The sequence below is a fragment of the Phyllobates terribilis genome, unplaced genomic scaffold (genome assembly GCF_046119375.1).
Source record: "Phyllobates terribilis strain yellow unplaced genomic scaffold, ASM4611937v1 Scaffold_8__6_contigs__length_399053987, whole genome shotgun sequence".
In the NCBI taxonomy this organism is placed as follows: Eukaryota; Metazoa; Chordata; class Amphibia; order Anura; family Dendrobatidae; genus Phyllobates; species Phyllobates terribilis.
The window spans coordinates 85,407,449-85,430,591 of NW_027362768.1; the positions used below are offsets into that span (position 1 = coordinate 85,407,449).

The 23,143-nt window shown below is 42.3% G+C and overlaps 1 protein-coding gene across 1 annotated transcript in view; it reads left to right on the forward strand.

The window, feature by feature from the left end:
* The window catches only part of RGS5 (regulator of G protein signaling 5), a 193,960-nt gene that overhangs the window by 38,188 nt on the left and 132,629 nt on the right, over positions 1-23,143 (forward strand). The window contains exons 2-3 of the mRNA XM_073643078.1: positions 7,032-7,142; positions 18,026-18,087. Coding sequence (XP_073499179.1) covers positions 7,032-7,142; positions 18,026-18,087 — 173 coding nt within the window. The remainder of the gene's footprint in view (positions 1-7,031; positions 7,143-18,025; positions 18,088-23,143) is intronic.

Below are 23,143 nucleotides of genomic sequence, written 5' to 3' on the forward strand. Positions count from 1 at the left end.
TGAGCTTTAACACTGCCCTTCGGATACCAGAGTCCAGATGTGACTACACCTCTGAAACTTCTATAATTATGCCTTTAGTGGTGAGTTTGGCCACAAAAAGTTGTTTTGAGTTCTTGATTGATTCTATACATGACATCACATTACATCAAAAATAAATATCATCAGATCACAGCAGTTTTTTAAAAAAAAATAGCATTGGTTGGAAGAAAGCAGAAAAAATACAAAGTAGATCAAATAGTGATCGAATGTAATTTGTCAAAGGTGCCACTTTATAACCTTCATAGAAAATCTAACATGTTGTCTACCTTGTAAAAGTCACGTACTGTGTACATGTCTGTAACAAGATTGTTTCCTTCTCTTTTAAACCTGTTGCTTCATTTCATCAGAAAAACTCATAAAATGTTTAGTTTTTGAAAGATAAATTGTTGAAAAGGAGAAACCTTAAGCTGTGTGTTCTCGACCTAGCAAAATTCTTCCTTTAATGCGGTCGTTTGTGGATAAATAAACAACATTTCTGAAAATAGCAGCTGTTTATCTAGATGAATAGCTATAGGTCCAGTTATGGAAACTTTCTTTCTATTATTTATAATTTTTGGACTTGTAAATGCCTTTCTTTGGCCTGTTTATGTGACACACGTGACGTTTCCTCGGGTCAAGAAAGTTCTTCTTTCTCATCTATCCTTTCTAAACTTCATAGGGAATCTGTCAGCAGAATTTAACCTACCAAACTATAAATTTACATGACCAGCAATAAATTTACATGACCAGTCCGTTCCTCCTTTACTGAGAAATCAATGTTTGAGTTGATATACAAATGAGGGTGTAGATCTGAAGCCTCTGTCACTCCAGCTCTATTCCCCGCCCAGTACTGCCTCCTACTGCTTGACTGATAGTCTCTATGCTGTGTCTCTTCAGGCAAAGGAGCCATCAGTTAAGTAGGAGGCAATAGAGCTTGATTGACAGAATCCTCAGATCTACAGCTCCATTTACATATCCATTCAAATGCTGATTTCTCAGTAACAGAGGAACTGGGCATGTAATGGCATTGCTAGACTTATTTTATTTTTTTAAATAGGTAAATGCACATATAAATAGTTTGTGGGGTTAAATCTTGCTGGCAGATTCCCTTTAAATTGTTGTCTGCTATGGAAAACTCCCCTTGTTATTGAACACTCATGTAAGGGTGCTTTTACACTGCGCATTGTCCCACATTCGTTGGCACGTTGGGGCTTATGTCTGAGCCCCCCTCAAAATGGGATTCGGGCGTATGTGCCAATGGGTCCATTAACTATAATGGTGCTGACAGAGTCAATATGTACTATCATGCATCATTTTCGGGCATATATGCCTATTGGAGGCGGACACCCAGACGCAGTAGACTACGACTGAGTGTCCGCCTCCAGTAGGCGTATACAGCTAAAAACGATGCACAACAGAGCACACGTTGACTCTGTCAGCACCACCATAGTCAATGTCACTGACTCGCCCCCTGGGCCGTGGGGCACTCGGATCCGGGCAATAGGGGGAACGATGGGAGTAGTAGTGGCAACCCGGTTCCGTGGCTCAGGGTGGTCAGGCCAGTGGTAGTCCGTTATGTGTTATTAATTATGTCCGACTACGCCACCCGTGGATTTGCGGTTATTAGGAACCGCCGCTGCATGCAGACCGCTGGGGCTGATGAGGTGTGCAGCTAGGGTAGTGTGACTCCCCACGGGAAGAGTGCGGCCCCAGGGCAGTATAGTGGATGGTGGGAGTGATGGTAGTGAGAGTTCCAGTGCCGGTAGTGCTGGAGGAGCAAGGAGCACACAGACAACAGGTTGCAGTCCAGGGTCTTTACTAAACAGGTAAACTGACCCACAAACAGTCCCGGCTAGGAGGGGACCTGGATGTCTGAGAGCAACGGGGAAATTGGCCCTGGTCAGGGTGAGGGTGTAGGCCTGCCGTGCTTTCTGCGCTCCTTCTGGCTATCTCCTCCTGATAGGGTAACAGCCCACGTTTACGAGCTATCCGTGTTTTCTCGCCTGTATGGCCTGCGACGTGGGTTCCTTTCTGCTCCCAGCCTTGTACGGCTTTACTGGTCCCTTCGGTTGTGGCAGGGCCTCCAGGCTTCTTAGGCCAAGGAATGTACAGTCCCTTGCGGACTGGTTCTCTGCTGGGGGATGTGGAATCCTTCCAGCCTCAGACACCAAAGTCTGGTAAAATTAAGTCTTTTCTCTGCCAAGACAGGCTCTCTTCGCCTCTTGTCTCTGGCTTGTGGCTCTCCTCCTGCCACACTTCCTCTTAGGTGCAGTGCAACTGTCTGTCCCTGCTCTGCTGAGACACGTCTCAGTCCTGAGACAGGTCATCTGGTTTCTCTCTAACCCTGCCCCCAGCACCAGCTTTTATAGGGGCAGCCTGCTTCCCCTACTGGCCTGAGACAGGAGGTATTGCATGCTAATGTTCCCCTGACTAGAGAACCTCCCCCTTGCTCTCAGACACAGCTTTAATTACACTTGTGGCATCCAGGTCAGGGTGACACATCACCGTTGGCGCTCATGCCCGAATACTGTTTTGCGGGGTCGTTTGGCTGTAAGCTCTGATGGGACCACTGAGCGTGGGACAAAGCTCAGTGTGAATGGGCCCTAACAGAGCCAGATTAAAGAGATAGCTACAAAGGGTATCTCTTGCTCTAAAGGACCTGGCATGACCTTGGACTGAACAGCCAGTCCATTAAATTCCAGTAAGAACTGTGTAATGCCTAGTTTCTGCCATTATGGCGCTATTTTATTGCTGGCGTTTAAGTTTGCTCAGAACTTACTACAGATTGCAGATGGTTCAAACATTATTTCCTGTACTCAGCTTATTTTAGTGGGAGCCTTTGAACAAAAAGATTGTACAAAAAGAACTATTAAATATCATGAAGAGTAAGCTATATTCCCATCTGGTGCAGAGGTGTTTATGCCAGATTTCACTAGTTCTTGACGTAATTGAGTAGTTGACATATTGATTTTATCTAACTGCAGCTCAGAAGCACCGTCGGTTCTGTTTTTTTAGTGAAGGTAATGATGGGGTCAGGTACTGGATGAATGCAAATTCAACACCTTTAGATACACAAGTCAAGATGAAGGTTGGGTAATACTTCCTGTTTTTCTACATGAAGTTGGATGTTTGCCCTTCTGGGTTTCCCTTGGTTGTAAAAGGACCCATTTTATATACAAGAGATCCTGAAGTAGGAAGCCATGTGGTAAACATTTATCTAATTGGTATGGCTATTGCATCAGGACAAGACATAATATGACCCGCGGCTCGAAATGTCCTCAACTTTTTATTTATTGTTTATAGTAAAACCACTGGGTAGATTTTTTCCTGTTTAGTCTTATAGCATAGCCCCCTCCTACTCTTTGCTTCATGATATTATCAATCCAAATTGTAATTGTACCTAGCACCGTATATGTACTTTAAAGGGAATCTGTCAGTAGGATCAACCCTCCTAAGCCATCTGTATGGGCATGTAAGTCATAAAAAGTTGAATGTAATAAAAAAGTTTAATAAATTGAAAACATGATATCAGCGATCAGAAGTTTTCTTCCAGAGTAATTCACGTTTTTCTTAATATGTAAATGAGCTGATAATGTCTATGGGCCGGACATGGATCTCCCTATGAATCTGCCTCCAAAGTTTATTTTAAATGAAAGGAGGCGTTACCAGTGTGAGATATATAGATCAGGAAAGCAGACAGTCAGTCATTACATGTCTCACGCTGATAACGCCCCCTTTCATTTAATATAAGCTCTAGAGGCGGAGATCTGTATCCTGCCCATAGATCTTAACAGCTCATTTACATATTAAGAAAACATGGATTTCTCGCAGATATCAAGGAATCATTTTGTTCAACTTCCTATAACTTGTGTGCCCATATAGACGACTTAGGAAGATTGATCTTACTGACAGATTCCCTTTAATGTTAATGCCTTGGCCACTTCTCTATTATGCCAATGTTGTAAATAAAGACATAATTGAAAAATACAATACCACTAACCCAGTTTTTATGCTACCAATGGCAGATGCCTGTATGTCATATTTCCAAGGTAATATTGTGCTCCCCTTTCCATTAATCCACCTTTCCTATGGGCAGCACGGTGGTCCAGTGGTTAGCACTCTTGCTTTCCAGTCCTGGGTTCAAATCCTACAATGGATGACATCTGCAAGGAGTTTGTATGTTCTCCACCGTGTTTGCGTGGGTTTCCTCCGGGTTCTCCGGTTTCCTCCCACATTCCAAAGACATACTGATAGGGAATTTATATTGTGAGCTCCTATTGGTACAGCGATGATAATTTTTGTAGCTCTGGAATATGATGGCACTATATAAATATATATGGGCAACCGTAATGTTAAACTATCAGACTAAAAAATAAATATAACACATAAACAATGTTCAATGATCTCTTTCTAACATTCTTGTAGCATAAAAACTACCCGCCTGCTATTGATTTTGTAGGCTTCATCTTAATGTAGGGGTGTTTAATACTGTTTATCTACTTGCACATTTGTATACAGGTAATTTTGTATAGGCGCTATGGCCCCAATTAATTAAAACTGCCTTTTTGTGCCCCAGTCTTAATAAAGGCATGCTAGAATAAGATGCGCCAAATTCATTAAGAGATGCTTGCCACTCAGTGGTGTATGTCTCTGTGTGCTTTGCCAGAAATGCTACTCTGATTAGAGACTGGAGTAATATTTCTGGAGTAAGAAATACTGCCACTTTTGATGAATTTGTCTGGCTGGCGTTGCCATGCCTTGTCCCGCCCTGGCACGTCACAAGCTCTCCCCACTTTAGTGGAGCTGGCGGAAAGTGGTGCGACAATGCCAAAAGTTGCAATTTTTTGTGCAACTTCGTGTCTCGCAAACAAATTGGCAACTTTTCAAAATGTTTTACACCAGAATTCTGATGTAAATACTTTGATGAATAAATGTCTAAATGTAGAACGATCTAAGTAAATAGAGAGTTCATCAGGATAAGAAAAAGATGTTGAAGACTAATCAACTCCATTTCCCAATGGACAGAAAGATCTCCAAAAGTGTCCAATGGAGCCACTATTATCTAGTTAGGTCCCTGATTTATTATATTGTATCCTTCCCAAAACTGATCAGTTGAATATGCTGAGGAGCTTACGGTGAAATATAGTTTAGTGTTCTAGTTGGTTCCCACAAATCATATGTGTAAAATATGTAACCAGATTCCAGGTGTGGTTGATGTTAGTGAAATATTATCTAAGACTGAGAGGAACTGGACAACTTTGCAGCAATTTGAGAAATTCGTAGGGTGTAATCCAAAACACTTATGGAAACTATTTCATGTCTAGCCTTTCAGAAATTTGGTGTACAACAGTAAAATAACATGTAAAAGGAATTGTTTCAAGTAAATGACTGAGACAATTTAGAAAAACATTAAGCAGACAATACTGCGGAATTCAGTTGTTGACTTCGGAGAGACAGTCGGGTTTAAGCCGGACAGCAGTTGTAAATAGGATTAGTAAAGATGGCCATTATAACCAGGAGTAAATCAGCCATTAAGTGTTGCTGCAGACAAAATAGTTGTCAGATCCTGTTGGGAATCATTCAAATATTAAGTACTTAAAAACCTACCACATGTTTCCCATTTAAAGGGAAAAAAGACGAGAATTCTAGAATCTGCTATGAAGATATATTGATGACAAACTAAAAGTCCATGGCTATCAGTGAAATGACAACTCTGGTTCACAGTACAGGTTTTATACATGTACACTGCCTTAGAATTAAGAGAACTTTAGAATAATAAATAAGAATTAAAATTATTATTAATACATGATGAAAGTGAGGTCTGTGTGTCCTGGTTGCTGCCGTCTTCACTAGCTCTCATGTGTCAGAACATCTTAATTTCTGTACTGTTTCCTCATCATGCAGCACATAAGGGATGTCGTCTCCCTTGTGTTGGTCGCCTCCTCATCTCCCTGCATACAAAAGCAGCAGATGTGTTCTGCCCTCCCTGAAACCTTACATATATTACTCCCTCTCCACACACATGTACAATCTTTTTCCATATCCCTGCCCCTAACTTTAACAATGTGTGAAGATAATGCGTAAGCAGAGAAAGCTGTTTGATGTCAGATCTATGTGTAACACCTGTAGGTGAGCATGGTGTACAGAGAACTACCAAACACTCTGCCCATGGAGGCGGCCTAAAGGGGTGTTACATATGTCACAAGTAGCAAGAGATCTATTTTAAGGAGATTCTCACACCTATAACTGCATTTTTAAAGAAGATTATTTAGTTGCTTAAAAAAAAATCATGTAAAACAATTGTTATTTATTGAATTTTTGAATCGCAAGCAATTTTTTACTATGGCTCTGGAGTTACTGTACATAAAGTGCTGAATCTTCCAGTCTATAATGCTCCAGAAATGAATTGTGATTACGGCTTCTATGCATTTCGTGTGTTCTTTAGGCTGTGTGCCCACTATGCGTTTTTCAAGGGTTTTTGCTGTGGAATTTCCGCAGCGTAAATGCTTGCAAAAAGCTTGGTAATCCGTGCCCCATGATCCCCAATGAAAATCCGCATGTTCTGTGCCCATGCTGCGGAATTTTCCGCCGTGGATTTTCCTTGCGGAAAAAAACGCAGCATGTCCATTATTTGTGCGTTTCTGCATGCGGATTTGAGGTCCCAATGCATTTGAAAAACGCAAGTCAAATCCGCATGTAAAAACGCTGCAAAAACGCTTAAAAAACGCGTGTATAATCCGCAAGCGTTTTTACTGCCCAGGAACATGCAGAAACGCTGCTGAAATTTTCTGCTTCAATTCTGCATCGTGGGCACATAGCCTTAAGAAATACAATGTTATACTTTGGGAAATATGGCGGTAACTATCACTCTAGTACCGTAATTCTTTTGTACCACGTTTTGGGCCTTGTAAAGTTCTATGGGTAATACTGAAAATAAGATGCAAAAAAGAATATTAGCTCAATATATATAATGTATGGAAGTAACTACAGTTGTTGAATTTTTTCATCTTTAGGGCCAAGGAAATAAAGACTAAACTTGGAACCCTTCTTCAAAAGCCAGATGCTGTTATCGACTTAATTATCCCATACCCTGAGAAGCCTGAGAAGACAATCAAGGCCCCTAAGTAGGTATCTACATATGAAATGAAATTACCTAGTCATGTATTTCATAGTAGAAAATTAATTCTCCTCTTCATGCGTCACCAATGACGATCTCTTCAGTCCAAGGATATAAATTAGTATTGTTAGCATATCAAATAATTACATTTTCAGTGCATTCAATTAAAAAGAGCGTTGACTAGTTTCACTACTATTGATTACTTTTATAGATTTTTGTGTAAAAAAAAAAGTTCAGAACTTTTACTCACAGATGCCTAAAATGGGAACACCCCTATAAAAGTTTAAGGAAAGCTGTCATGAAGTTTGATCTGTAGACAGCAGGTTATTGTGCAGACAGGGCTGCGCAGATTCATGCATAGGTTTGTGGGAAAACATTTACTTTCATTGTTGCTCATTCTGGGCTTAGGAGTCCAGTGGGCGGACCTAATCAGTGATATACCGCCTACTTGTTACACTGTAAGGTGAAAAAAATGTTAAGTCCGTCTAGTTCATCCAATTCTGCAATGTTTATCCCATGAAAACCATAAGAAAATCCATGACGCTGAATCCAAATTTCCTCATATTGGGTGAAGAATCTTTTCGACATTCAATGCATTAAACATAACAGCTTCCTCTGTTTCACTGTCTATAGAGTGTAGAAACCTAGGACCCTATTCATTACAGTTTTCATCCAGAATTCTGGCATAAAAGTTTTGAAAAGGCATAAAATTTTAGACTCAGTTGCTCCAAAATTTTTCAAGAGAACGCCGGCTTCTAGCTCTGGTAGGAGCTAGGATAGGACAGGGGCGCGGCGAGAGCAGAATGCTACAGCTTGTATAATTCATGACGAGCAGTGACTGTGACGCTATTCACTACTCATGGATAAGCCGTGAGGCTGGGTAGTCAAGAGATCTGAGGTCAAAAGCCAAGAAAGTATGTCATAGACAGAGGGGTGAGACAAAGGCGTAGTCAGGAAACAGTCCAAGGTCAATATTCCAAGAAGTTACTGGATCATGACAAAGGGCTAGACAAACGGATGGTCAAGACAAATCCTAGGTCAAGGAGAAAAGATCATAATATCAGACAAAGAGCACAGAGCAAGCACAGATCTCATGAGTAAAGCTACAATTGGCAGAAATCAAGGGTAGAGAGCTGGTTAAATAGCCTGGTAATTACACTGGACAAGAGACACATGGATGAAGCCCCGGCACACCCTGGCCCTGATTGGATGGCTAAACTGTCACTCCAGACACTGACAGCTCAGCAAGCCCCAGCATCCGATTGGATGGCTGAGCTGTCCATCACAATAATGGCAGCTCAGCACACCCCATTCCTAGATTGGACGGGAAAACTGTCATTCACTGTGTCCAGACACTCGGATAGGAGGAATCATGACAGTAGTGTTATCTAAGCCAGAAATCACACTCCAGTACCTGACTGGGGTAAGATTTCTGGTGTGGCACACAGAGGCGCATTCCACTCGTCAGATGCTTCAGACTCCTGAAGAGGCGTGCACCTCTTCATGAATCAGGAGTGTCTGACTCCAGCTCGCCCCCTATACAAGATTGGTGTGAACAACGCCAGTCTTGATGAATAGGGCCCTTAGTTTATATATACTTGATGTTCCTCTTCATAGTTGCAGGCCAAGATAAATTGGATCATTAAAAAAGGTCTGTACTATGATGCATGGTACAATACAATACAATAGTATTTGGTATTCTAAATGACGCAGATATTTTTTTTACATGAACCTTCTCTTTAAAGGGAATGTGTCATCACAATATGTTGTATTGTTTAACCCCTTTCCGACGTGGTGAGTATTAGTACGCATCACGTCGGTACTAGTGATGAGCGAGTATGTTTTGTTAACCCTTTCGCCGAGTATACTCGGCCGAGCACCAAGTATTTATAGCGTGCTCTGGCTTTATGTTTTCGTCGCTTCGTGAACATGATTTACGACTGTTTCACAGATTTAATACATGTGAGGAATGCCTTTTTTTCCAGCATTCCTCACATGTATTAAATCTGTCAAACAGTCGCAAATCATGTTCACGGTGAGACGAAAACTTAAAGCCCGAGCACGCTATAAATACTTGGTGCTCGGCCGAGCATACTCGGCGAAAGGGTTAAAAAAAACATACTCGCTCATCACTAGTCGGTACCCCTTGTTGAGCACGGGCTCTGGTGCTGATCCTGCACTGAACCAGGCACATGTCAGCTGATTTATACAGCTGACATGTGCCCGCAACAGCCGCGGGTGGAATCTCGATCCACCCGCGGCTGTTAACTGTTAACCAGTTAAATGCCGCTGTCAATCTGACAGTGGCATTTAACTTGCGCTTCCGGGAAGAATGTCACTGACTCCGCCCATCGGTGACCCCGTCACGTGATCGTGGGTCACCGATGGGTTGGCATGACAACCCGGGGTCTGCAGCAGACCCCTGTGGTTGTCATGTCTAGATTGCTATGAGCACCGCCCAGTGGTTGGCACACATAGCAAGTGAGCATTTCTGCTACATACAGGCGATCTGCTCATCGCCTGTATGTAGCAGAGGGGATCAGATAACTGCTGCTTCTAGTCTCCTATAGAGACTATTGAAGCAAGCAGAAAGTGTAAAAAAATGTTTTTAAAAATATTAAAAAAATAAAAAAAATTAAAGTTTAAATCACTTCCCTTTCGCCCCATTCAAAATAAAACTATAAAAAAAAAATCACACACACATATTTGGTATCACCGTGTTCAGAATCGCCCCATCTATCAATATAAGAAAATAATTAATCCGATCGGTAAACGGCCTAACGTTAAAAAAATTTTAAACTCCAGAATTAAGTTTTTTTTGTCGCCGCAACATTGCAATAAAATGCAATAACGGGTGATCAAAACATCGGATCAAAATTGTATCAATAAAAACGTCAGCTCGGCGCACAAAAAATAATCCCTCACCCAGCCTCAGATCATGAAAAATGGAGACGCTACGGGTCTTGGAAAGTGGCGACTGTTTCTTTTTTTTTTCTTTAGCAAACTTTGGATTTTTTTTCACCACTTAAATAAAAAAGAACCTATACATGTTTGGTGTCTACAAACTCGTAATGATCTGGAGAATTATAATGGCAGGTCAGTTTTTGCATTCAGTGAAACGTGGTAAAAACAAAACAAAACAAAAACAACTGTGGTTTTTCAGTACACAATATGGTAAAACCAGTGACGTCGTTCAAAATTACAACTCGTCCCGCAAAAAATAAGCCCTCACATGGCCATTTTGACAGAAAAATAATAAAGTTGTGGCTCTGGGAACAAGGGGAACAAAAAACGAAAACGCAAAAACGGACAATGTTCCAGTCATTAAGGAGTTAAAAGGAATCTGTCACCGCTTTTGAGCTATGTAATGTATTAATATCGGCATACAGGTTATAAACTGCTGAAAAAAGTCCTACCTGTATGCCTCATATCAGATGCCTTGTTGTTGGAAAATCCACTTTTATCACTTTATGTAAACTACTTCTTCCAGGCTCTGGGGAGGACGCTGCCCGGAAGATAACTCCGTCTCCTCACTTCATTCTCATGTGAATCGCCTCCCACAGTATCACTTTGTGCCTGTGACTTCGGGTTTTTGTCCTGCAATCTTGCACCAGTCTCAGTGCCGTCGTTCCTCTTCAGTGTTCTGCCCTTCTCTTGGCATTGGCTTCACGTTCCTACGGCGCAGGCGAGTCACTGGTACTTCCGCTTTCAGACATATAAGTAATAAGAGAGAGTGAGAGCTGCGGCTGGCCGCTCACTTCTTCTTGATTATGTATATGTCCGAAGGCGGGGAGAGTGACGCCAGCGTTGGGAAAGCGAATGCAGACATCACTGGAACGGCACCGGCACGGGAGGTGAGGATGGGTGTTTTTATTTTAACGGGGGCAAACATTCAGAGTGAGAAGGGGTTGTCCTAGTAGTGGACAACCCCTTTAAGAAGTCTTTATAATGTTTTACCTTTATCACTATTATTATTATTATTATTATTATGCACATTGTGCTTTTTTCGCTCTGGACTGATAACAATATCATGAATATTCAGCCATTACTTCTATTTAAAATCTATTACATGAACTAGTACACGTGCCGATGACTTCTTCTTGTGTGATATTAGCTTCTTCCTGCTGGCACACTGCAAGAGCCCTATATAAATTATGTCTGTACTCTTCTCATTACTCTGAACACCTCCCTAAATGACACTGCTTTATTGAATATTGTGGCTATGGTACCTCTTTAATCTAATTGTGGAGCAATTATTGGACGACTGTGAGATATCCCACAGAACATCTAATTTTGTGCTTCTCTGCCGCTGCAGGCTGAAACCTGAGGGTAATATGTCAATTACTATTACAAGTAATGGATCCTGTGCAAAGACAATGAACAAAATGTCACTTCTAAAATGTACTTTTAATAAGAATATTGTATTAGCAGATCATAATGTTACTGTGTTTTAAAGGAGAAAAAAATAAGTAAAAGGTAAGATACAGTTGAAACCAGAAGTTTACATACACGATATAAAATGACACATATGCATGTTTTTCTCAATATCTGACATCAAATCAGAATATTTCTTTCCCGTTTTAGGTCAATTAGGATTACCATAATTTTTAATATTTGCCAAATGCCAGAATAATGAGAGAGAGAGAATGTTTTAAGGCATTTTTATTACTTACTACAAAGTCAAGAGTTTACATACATTTCATTAGTATTTGGTACCATTGCCCTTAAACCAGGGGCGTACATAGGAATCATGGGACCCCATAGCAGAAGCTCTAATTGGGCCCCCCCCCCAAAAAAAAAATTAAAATAATTGTTGGGGTCACCAAAGATCAGATCTCACAACTTTCCATCCTTGACATAGTAATTTTCCTCCTGCTGACGTCCTAGATCTCTTTCATTGCCCCATAAAGTGTGATGCCAATAAAAGGGCCTCCCAAACACAGTATGATACCCCCATGGTGAATTCCTCCTCATGCACGGTATGATGACCCTACTGTGCCCCACCTCAACTCCCAGGGCAAAGTATGCTGACCCCAACACAGTATGATCTCCCAACTGTGAGCCGCTAGAGAGGATGGTACATAATAAGGGAGGGTGTTATACATAATAAAAGAGGAAACTATATAACTAAGGATGACGCTATACATAATTAGTGAGTACACTATATACTAAGGGACTGTGCTATACATAATAAGGCTACATTCCTGCATCTGTGTGCAGTGTCAGTGTGCTGCCCTGTTTTACCGACGCATTGAGCATGTCCTATTCTAATCCTCAAAATCGGATCAGAACAGGACATTCTCTGACCCTCTTAGATCTCATTCTCAGATCCGTGATTTTCATGGATGTGTGAATGGATCTATAAAACTGTACGAGTCCGTGGACCATCCGATAAAAAGATCTGGCAGCACACGGACATTTCACACAAATGTGAGAATGTGGCCTAAGGGATTTTACAGACAACATTATCACTTCAAGTCACACAGCGCAGATACAGAATAATATTTACATCCAGGCACTTACCGCTGATGTCTCATCTGATCAGAGACGGTTTCTGCTGCTTCTTCTCCATCTGGTCAGACCTTCATGTCGACATCTCCCAGCCACGACTCGTCTTGTCACGATGATCTCCAGCCTAGAAAATAACAAGGTCACATATTGTATGCATACATGTGTCTCCCACGCTCTGCGTCCTCGAATACAGATAAGTAACCCCCCCATTAATATACTATTAGCCACTTAGTAATCAAAATATAAAGTGATAAGCAGCACTGTGCCCCCCATTAACTATAATCTCCACCAGCCAATAATATAATTTATTCAGTCTCTGTGACTCTCCCCAATTAACTGTAAGGCTATGTGCACACGGAAAACATACAAGGCTTCACAGTACAAGCAAAGTGAAACCCCCATAATTGCTCTCTCCCAGCACCCCCATCATTGCTCTCTCCCAGCACCCTTATCATTGCTCTCTCCCAGCACCCTTATCATTGCTCTCTCCCAGCACCCCCGTCATTGCTCTCTCCCACCACCTCCATCATTACTCTCTCCCAGCACCCCCGTCATTGCTCTGTCCCAGCACCCCCGTCATTGCTCTGTCCCAGCACCCTCATCGTTGCTCTCTCCCAGCACCCCCATCATTGCTCTCTCCCAGCACTCCCACCATTGCTCTCTCTCTCAGCACCCGCATCATTGCTCTGTCCCACCACCCCCATCATTGCTCTCTCCCAGCACCCCCATCATTGCTCTGTCCCAGCACCCCCATCATTGCTCTGTCCCAGCACCTCCATCATTGCGCTCTCCCAGCACCCCCATCATTTCCTCTCAGCACCCCATCATTACTCTGTCCCAGCACCTCCATCATTGCTCTCTCCCAGCCCCACATCATTGCTCTCTCCCAGCCCCCCACCATTGCTCTGTCCCAGCACCCCCATCATTGCTCTCTCCCAGCAACACGTCATTGCTCTCCCCTTCCCAACCATCCCCATCATTGCTCTCCCCAGCCCTATCAGCCCCATTATTGCTCTTCTCAGCCCCATCATTCCTCTCCCCAGCCCCATCAGCCCCATTATTGCTCTTCCCAGCCCCATTATTGCTCTCCCTAGCCCCACCATCCCATTATTCCTCTCCCCAGCCCCATCACCCCCATTATTCCTCTCCCCAGTCCCATCATTCCTCTCCCCAGCCCCATTATTGCTCTTCCCAGCCCCATTAGTCCCATTATTCCTATCCCAAGCCCCATCATTCCTCTCCCCAGCCCTATCAGCCCCATTATTGCTCTCCCCAGCCCCATCAACCCCATTATTCCTCTCCCCAGCCCCATTATTGCTCTCCCCAGCCCCATAAACCCCATTATTCCTTTCCTCAGCCCCATCAGCCCCATTATTGCTCTTCCCAGCCCCATCAACCCCATTATTCCTCTCCCCAGCCCCATCAGCCCTCTCTCCAGCCCCAATATTTCTCTCCCCTGCCCCATCATAGCTCTCCCCAGTCCCATCAGCCCCATTATTGCTCTTCCCTGCCCCATCATTCCTCTCCCCAGCTCCACCATCCCACCATTGCTCTCCCCCCACCTCCCCTCCCCAGCATTTCAGTAAAAATCAAACAAACAAAAAAAAAACAGCAACTTACCTCAGCTCGCTCCCCTGCAGCAGCATCCTCCTGGTTGCCGGCAGCTTTCTTCCTGACCCAGGCGCGCGCTGCAAGATGACGTCATCAAGCTGCGCGCACCTTGGTCAGGGAGGAAGCAGAGGATGAACCCTACAGCTCCGCTGCTATTCTCCTGACAGCAGCGGAGCTGCAGGGATCGCTCCCTGACCGCCGCGTGCAGGGAGCAGCTGCACCTTGCGGGTCCCCACCATGCAGCTGTATGGTGGGGACCCGGCGCTGCTGCACCGGCGGTGATATATCCACCCCTGGACTGCTATGGGGCCCCCCCCGGCTCACGGGCCCCATTGCAGTCGCGTGGCGGTATGCCACTGCCTTAAACTGAATGACTTGGGTCAAACGTTTGGGATCTCCTTCTACAAGCTTCTCACAATAGTTGATTGGAATTTGGGCCCATTCCTCCTGACAAAACTGGTGTAACTGGTCCAGGTTTGTAGGTTGCCTTGCTCGCACCTGCCTTTTCAGCTTTGCCCATAAATTTTCAATAGGATTGAGATCAGGGCTTTGTGATGGCCCCTCCACAACATTGACTTTGTTATCCTTAAGCCACATTACCATTTTGGCAGTATGCTTCTGGTCATTTTCCATTTGGAAGACCCATTTCCGCACAAGCTTTAACTTCCTGGCTGATATCTTGAGATGTTGCTTCAGTATTGCCACATAATCTTCTTTTCTCACGATGCCATCTATTTTGTGAAGTGCACCAGTCCCTCCTGCAGCAAAACAACCCCACAACATGATGCTGCCACCCACATGTTTCACAGTTGGTATGGTGTTCTTAGGCTTCCAAGCTTCTCCCTTTTTCCTACGAACGTAGCGATGGTCATTATGTCCAAAAAGTTCAATTTTAGTTTCATCAGACCACAGGACGTCTCCAAACATTAAGGTCTTTGTACCTGTGTGCATTTGCAAACATTAATCTGGCTTTTTTATGTTTCCTTTGGAGTAATGGCTTCTTCCTGGCAAAGTGGCCTTTCAGCCCATGTTGATACAGTACTCGTTTCACTGTGCTTATTGACAGAATCTTACCAGCTTCCGCCATCATCTTCACAAGGTCTTTTGCTTTTGTCCTTGGGTTGATATGCACATGTCGGACCAAAGCACGTTTATCTCTGGGACCCAGAATCCGTCTCCTTCCTGAGCGGTATGATGGCTGGACATTCCCATCTTGTTTGTACTTGTGTATAATTGTTTGTACAGATGAACAAGGCACCTTAAGGTATCTTGAAATTGTACCCAAGGATGAGCCAGACTTGTGCAAGTCCACAATTCTCTTCCTGATATCTTGACTGATTTCTTTAGACTTTCCCAAGATGCTACACAAAGAAGCAGTGTGTTTCAGGTGTGCATCAGAAGCTTCCAAACACATGACATCATCATATGGGCAGTCCAGAATTGTTTAAAGGCATAGTAATCTTAGTGTATGTAAACTTTTGACTTTGCAGTAAGTAATAAAAATACCTTAAAATATTCTCTCTCTCTCTCATTATTCTGGCATTTGACAAATATTAAAAATCATGGTAATCCTAACTGACCTAAAACGGGAAAGGTTTTTGATGATTTCATGTCAGATATTGAGAAAAACATGCACATGTGTCTTTTTATATAGCGTATGTAAACTTCTGGTTTCAACGGTATGTACTATTTATGCAAAACATACAAACTCTTTCCCCAATTGAAATTGTACAAACCAGAAACACTGGAATATACCATAGGCCTATTCTTCATTTGCTTTTTTTTTAAGCCACTTTTTTTTTCTTTAACCTCTTTACTTTTTGTCTTTAATCTGGTTTGAGCCTTTTTAAAGCAAAATGTTGAATGATCCACTAAAATGTTGCAAATTTACAATAAAAATTTCTTATAAAATTACTCCTGGGTGAAACTGGAGTGTTTATGCTCAAAAATGTTGCCACTTTTTAAAAAGTTGTAATTGAGGAATAGGTTGCAAGCATCTTGAAAACAAAAATGAAGCCCATATTGGCGAACATAAAAAAACAACAACAAGCAAACTCATTTAAAATGAACTTAAAGAGAGATGAAAATTAAAAGAAGAATTTGGTACAAATCAAAAACACTAGAAGCTAGACAGTAGAAAAAGATGCCAATGCCACATATGTTACTTAGCACAACTGTGTTAGGGGGTGAAGAAGATGTTGTGGCAACAGGAGGGTGTGTTAGCTGGTGTATGATTGTTTATTTATGTGTGATAAAGGTTGTTGCATTTTATCCTTATGGCCGGTGTGGTGTCTCGGTTCTCCTGGAGGCCCTGCCTCAAGGCCGACCCTGGGAATGCGGGATGTCTGTCCACTAGGGGAACCATACAAAGCATAGGGATATATTTTGCACTACACAGGTTAGATGGGTTAGATATAGTTGATAGTTTGGGATTAGCCCACTAGTTGGGAGGGGTAGAGCAGTTAATAGAAAAAGCACTTCCTAGTTCTAGGGCGTCAAGGAGTGGAGTCTAGTCAGTGAAGGAGTGAAGGACAGTGGAGTTCAGAGGAAGGCTAGACACTACAGTGTTAACAGGTTCTAAGAAAGTGGAGGCAGTAGAGGTGGAAGTGTCCTGTCAGTACAAGTCTCCTAACAGTATGAGGGCACATCTGAAGCTTCATCTGGACGCCAGGACAGTCTTGAGCATAAGGCCCAGAAGAGGTATTGAGTGGCATACCTCTGTATACCCTGTGAGGAAGATGTCGACCAGGTTGCAGCGGAAGGAAAGGATGGTGGGCCTCAGGGAAGCTGTTATATCCGATAGGAAGTCACTAGGGTCAGCAGAAGAAGTTGGGCTAGGAATGGGTCGGGCAGAATGGAGGCGAAGACTGATAGTACACAGGATAATAGGATCATCACCAAAAAGAGACTCTGTTTTAAACTGTATGCTGCAGCCATGTGTAACCGAATTGCACAGTAAAGCTGAAACTGTTAAACCCACCCAAAGGTCTCCTGTCTTGTCTATAGCTGGAATCGGTCCCATGGGCGGGGAGGTAAAAAGTACTCCCAAACTACAAGTGAGTAAAGAAAAAAACCCACATCATCTCACACACAACTCGGACTCCTGTTTAGAAGAGGGGATTCAGGGCAAAGAGAGCAGAGTTCTGGCCCACAGCACACCGGCCCTGTACCCCGCTTCAAGTAGTGCGGTGAGCACGGTGTGAGAGTATGCTGTTGAAATAATTTTGAGTGTTTAATGGACAATCATGAAATAGGGGAGAAGGAAGCCAAGTTTAACAGCAAAAGACCTACTGAAGATTCTACAAGCTGCTAAATCCTCTGCTAGAGTAACACCGAACAAGAGTGATGTTGATGAAAGGACACAACACGAGAGAACAAAGGAAGCTACTGCTATCCAATATCAAAATATATATATGAATATATATATATATAAATATACATATGTAGATGTGTATATATATATATGTTCTATGGGCAAGTGAGATAAAACTTTTTAGCACAGATGCACCAAGCTATGGTAGGAGGAAAAAAAACTGCATGCAAACACAAAAACCTTATCCCAACATGGTGGATGAAGCGTCATGGTTTAGGGCTGCTTTATATTCTGGGAGGTTTGCGATAATTGATGGACCCATGAAATTGAGGTATGGTATACTACAACGTTTTACAGGGAATGGAAAGGCAGCAGCTCATGACCTTAAACTGCTTCAATGATTACCTGGAGCCTGATTAGCTCATATGGTTGATGTGTGGTGTTTCTTTTACCAGGCCACCAGTTGATGAAGCCGCGCAGTGGAAAGATTCTCTGGAGAAGCTCCTTCAGAACAGCTGTGAGTATCCATCTCCCTCTTCTCCTCTTTCCTTTGCTTCCTGTCTGTGTCACATCAGTAAAAGCTTAGCATCACTATGATCAATGCCATTGACCCCATATAGCTCAATGTGGTTTCCCACAGGCAGACTATTTCTTTAGCTGGAAAATCCAGACCTTCCTGTCCCCTATTCTCAGATGACCCTGTCTTGTTTTGGATTCCTGGAAAGGTTTAAAAGGGGCCATCCTAAATCCCGATATGATTTGTTTCATGTCGGTTTAGCTAGTAGTAAAACTACACATATGATTCATTAGGTATTAATAAGATGACTAAATAACGAAAAATGTGCTGCACTTCCAACTCTTCAGTGCTCCACATCAATTAGCAAGTCTAACGATAACAGGTCTGCAATAGCTCAGAAAATTCTTGTGTGTAACATATTATTAGTCATAATATTTCTATATTATTAAATAATGATTTACCGCTGCAAATTATGTGCCAGAATGAGCACTTGATAATGCTAATTTAGAGACCCTTTTAAGCTGGCAGTTGCAAACTGTATTGGGACGAGCGATCATTAATATGATCGTTTGTTACCCATACAGTTTGTGTAACGTGGTGCGGGGCAGTATTTGTGGGTGAGGTACTCGTCTCTTACACCCTGGCACGTTACATGAAGGGGGTGCAACGCCCGTGCAGGCCACATGGTACTGATGACTTGGGTTGGCCAGGACCAGATGATGAACAGTTTAATGAGGGAAACCACCAATCAAAAATAAACTTTTTACTGAACGATAACTTGGTGGGGATTATGTACAGTGGATAGTGGGTACACAGCTTGATAAATGTTTCCTTCACAATACGGAGCATTTTCACACACCGTCTCAGTTCCTTTCTCTTAACTCACTTGGTCTCTATCTCACCAATTTTAACCTCCTTCACCACAACCTAGCACAGTACTATAGTCCAGTTAGTGAGAGTGCTATTCTCAACTTACTGTTCCACGTCTTCCTACCTCTCAAGTGAATTAGTTTGCCAATATGGCTGGTGCTTAGCTTCTCTTCTACTGATGCCTTTTAACTCCCGCCCTGGGCACTCTCTTCACCTCACAGTCTCTGTCTCATCCTGGCCCGTTACCTTTGTTAGTTATAAACTCAGGAACCATACTGCTTGGTGTCCTGTCCCAGGACCCGTCTCCAGTAAATCACTCTGTTCTTCGGTAACTTCTCTCTTTTCCTCTTTCTCTTTACTCAGGATCACGCTAACCACTATATTGATCGACTATCACTTCGGGGCACCAATGTAATGCAGTCCTGCATATTTCCAGACCTTAGGTCTGCTTCTTACGCACACTGGGCCCAATCTGACCTTATCCCCTCTCACTCTGGGCTAGTCCCAAACATTAACCCTAACTCTTCCTACTGTTGGGAAAACTACAACACCATTACTAATAACGCACTTCACAATTCACATTACACACTAACGAGTAAAAGGGTAACAAGATTTTGAACTTTTGACTTTCAGGCTCCATATCTCACCATTCACTACTACTTTGAATATGAGATTACCATAATTTTGTAGACAATCATCTTGGCCATCTCAAATATAAATTTGACTTGCAACTATTTTGCATATGATTAGTTATACAGATTCTTGTAATGTCACTGCATTGCTACTGTTTAGCTCCTAAAAATCTAAATTTTAATTTTTATTATTTTATTAGTATCTTGCAAATCTAACTTTGGCTTTCAACACTGCCTAATGGACATGCTGTTAATCAGATTCAAGCATGTCTTGACTGAAATCTGATCCCAGGACTCTTTCACACATTCCCAAAATTGGTGCATACTGGTCAACTCACTTGGGTGTGTATATAGTTTCTTGAACTCTACCCACAAGTGTTCGATTGGGTTGAGGTTTGGGGATTGTGGGGCCAATCCAGCACCTCTACTTCATTGTCATTGAACCATTCCTTTGTCAATCGCGACATATGCTTCGGTTTGTTGTCCTGCTGGAACACTATGTCGTCCTTTTTATATCCATAGTACTTGAGTATACGAAGTAACTTGTCTTGTCGTATACTAACATATAGCTCAGCATTGAGACCACCATCAATCCTAGTCAAGTATCCAACATCTTTGGCTGTAAAACAGCCCCATATCATGAGGCTTTCTCCACCGAATTTGACAGTTCCTTCAATTTCTCGATCCATTAGCACCTTTTTCCCTTGTTTCATCCAGACTCATTTGCACCCATCAGAGCCTAGTCTATTGACTTTTGTCTCATCGCTCCAAAACACCTGTTTCCAATCTATCTTCTACTATACACTTTTCGTACTTATTTGCAAACTCGAGCCGACACTTTTTATGATGATATTGAAGTCGATGCTTCTTCACCTTTTTATGGGCCACTATTTCAGACTTTTGCAATGTGCATTGCACGGTACTTGCATGGATGTCTGTGATCTCACTACTATGAAGCATACGAGCCACTTCCACTGCCGTGTTTGTCACACTAGAAATGATAGGTGTTATGTTCTGCAACTTAGAACTAAGGAATAGGAGGGAAAAGCTGTCCCTGCACTGAGACTCAGCTTTACCCTACGCTGGGGTGGGTGCCCTATTCCTTATGAATAGCCCCACCGAAACTCCTGCACTGAACTCAAACGAAGACCTGTAGGAAAAGGAAAGGGGTCTCTAAAAGATCTACGGACTGGGAGCAAAAGCAGGAGACCTCCTAACAGAAAAGTTAGTTGCCGAAACGAAAATTAAAGCAAACAAAACTGGTGGAACAAGAAGTCCCAGGATAACAATAGTCCAAAGCAAGAAGAACTTTAGAGGGGGGGTGGTTTGGGTCACTTGCTAGGGGCATATAAAAGGTATGGGTGGGGCTGTGGAGACACTCTGGTCACAGTGGCACAACTTAAGGAGGTCCCACCCGCCTGCCCTTATTTTTATAGGTGTGTCAGCTAGGCACAGTCTTATGTGTAATAATGTCAATTCAGCTTGGCGGTTTGAGGGGGTTCTTGGAGTTGGTGGAAGTAGGGGGTTGTACATCAAGTAGATGGCACCCTCCAGTTGTGTTTGGAATTTGGAGTGTGGCCTGGCAGAGTTTTGGGACTCTAAAGGGTGGGGTCCCTGGGGAGTCGGTGGCATGGTAAAGGTTTCCGGTGACGGAGGTGCCCTCGAGCTGGTGGTCATAGCTGGGGGTAATGCCGGACGTTTTCAGTTGGTTAATACCACGCCTTTGGAGCTCCAAGAACCTCCTTCTTGCCAAAATGTTATTATTATTTGTATGTTTGTTATAATAAAGTCCGATTTGACCAATTTGGTTTTGGTCTTCATTTCAAGGGGGGGGGTTAAAATGGGGAGTGTAAAGTCAGGTATGTGGCTACAGTATGGCCTCTACAGTATTCGAGTCATGGCTATTTTAAGCAAATAGGTGCAACAGTGCACCAAGACAAAGGCCACTGAAGTGCTCTGCTTTTCATATGAAATAAAAGTTTATTTTAAATTAAATATTAAGCTAAACTATACATGCCTTGTATGATTTAAATAGGGGCTATGTCTCCTATGTAAATGGTTAACAGTTTAATTTCCATTTTGGAGTTCACAGGCTCTCTATTAATTTATATTGATATTTTAATTGTTTGTGCACATGTAGTCTTTTTCAGGCATATTCAACCTGGAACCCCTCTAAAAAGCTGTAAAAGAGCACCAAAAAGAATGAACATAATGGCCAAAAATGTCATTCCCTTTTCTTCACTTCAGGCTTGGAAAGCTGTGATATGGCTAAAAGCAATGACCTAACTATTCTTCAGATGGCTTTTGCTTGGAAGATGCCAATATCTTATAAGACAACAGAAAAGAAATACCACATAATAAACGTCAAAGAAGATGCTTCAGGAAAAACACCACCTGTGTTTTCTTGAATCGTTTTCTGCTTCAAAAGCTATGTGGTTATCCCGGCGTCTAAAAGACATAGGCCTCGATGTTCACGATGGTCTTGACTCTTTAAGACTGGTGTAAAAAAATGCTAGTCTTGATGAATTCCCCCCATTAACTTTAAAAAAAATGCACAAAACCATCTGGAAAAAATGCAAGAATAAACACTGACAAAAAGTATGTGTTAAGGTAGTCTAAGTGGTGGGAAACTTGTTTTCCTAAAACATAGATCCCAATCTCCTGCTTAGACCTAGACTTTATATATAAAAGCTTCTGGCCTATTGGATACTATAGTAATTTTGATCTCAAAAAGCTTCCATGCTCCCTCTAGTGTCCAATGCAGGTAGCTTGCACGTTGAGGTTTTATTTTTGTTTTGCACTCTGTATCACAATAAAAGCTCAAATTAGGTATATTGACATTTCAGCACAAATAAAAAAAAATGTAAAAAAATAATCCAATGATGGAACCTCATTTTGAGCTAGAACCTATGAAACAGGAAATCTTCTGTTAGCTAGTGGTTACCTCTGATCATAGCTCCTAACCATCCCGGATCCAGTGGGACAGTCCTGATTTGGAGGAGCTGTCCCGCGTATCTAGGAGGTCAGAGTAGTGCCCCGATTCCCACTCACTCTGTAAGATGTCTCTCCTGCTTCTTCACTGCTCCATAGTTCTTTCTCCTCTGGAGGGATGAGGCCAGCATCTCTTTGTTCTGCACATACTTACATTCAATTAAATAACTCATTATTCCCTTGTCTTGACATCTGGTCTTCCTAGGATTCTGACCTCAAACCCATATCATTGGAGGCAGGAGCAAAGACTAAGAGCCATAGTATGTACTGGCAAACTGAGGAGAATTTTTCTCTGCTTTAATGTGCATTGTATACTCCTAAATTACAGTCAGGTTGTACTGGTACATAGAGATACATCTCTATATATCAGTGCATTTCTGTGTACCTGTATTCTAGGTGTAAAATAAAAGTTAGACTTTTTTCTTCCTATCAAATTACTAAAAAATAATGAAAAACAATTACAATAATGAAATTTTTGATGGAAATTTAATAAAAAAATAAACATCACAACTCAGCAAATAACAGACATATTTGTTTTCCATGTAATCGTAACAACTGATACA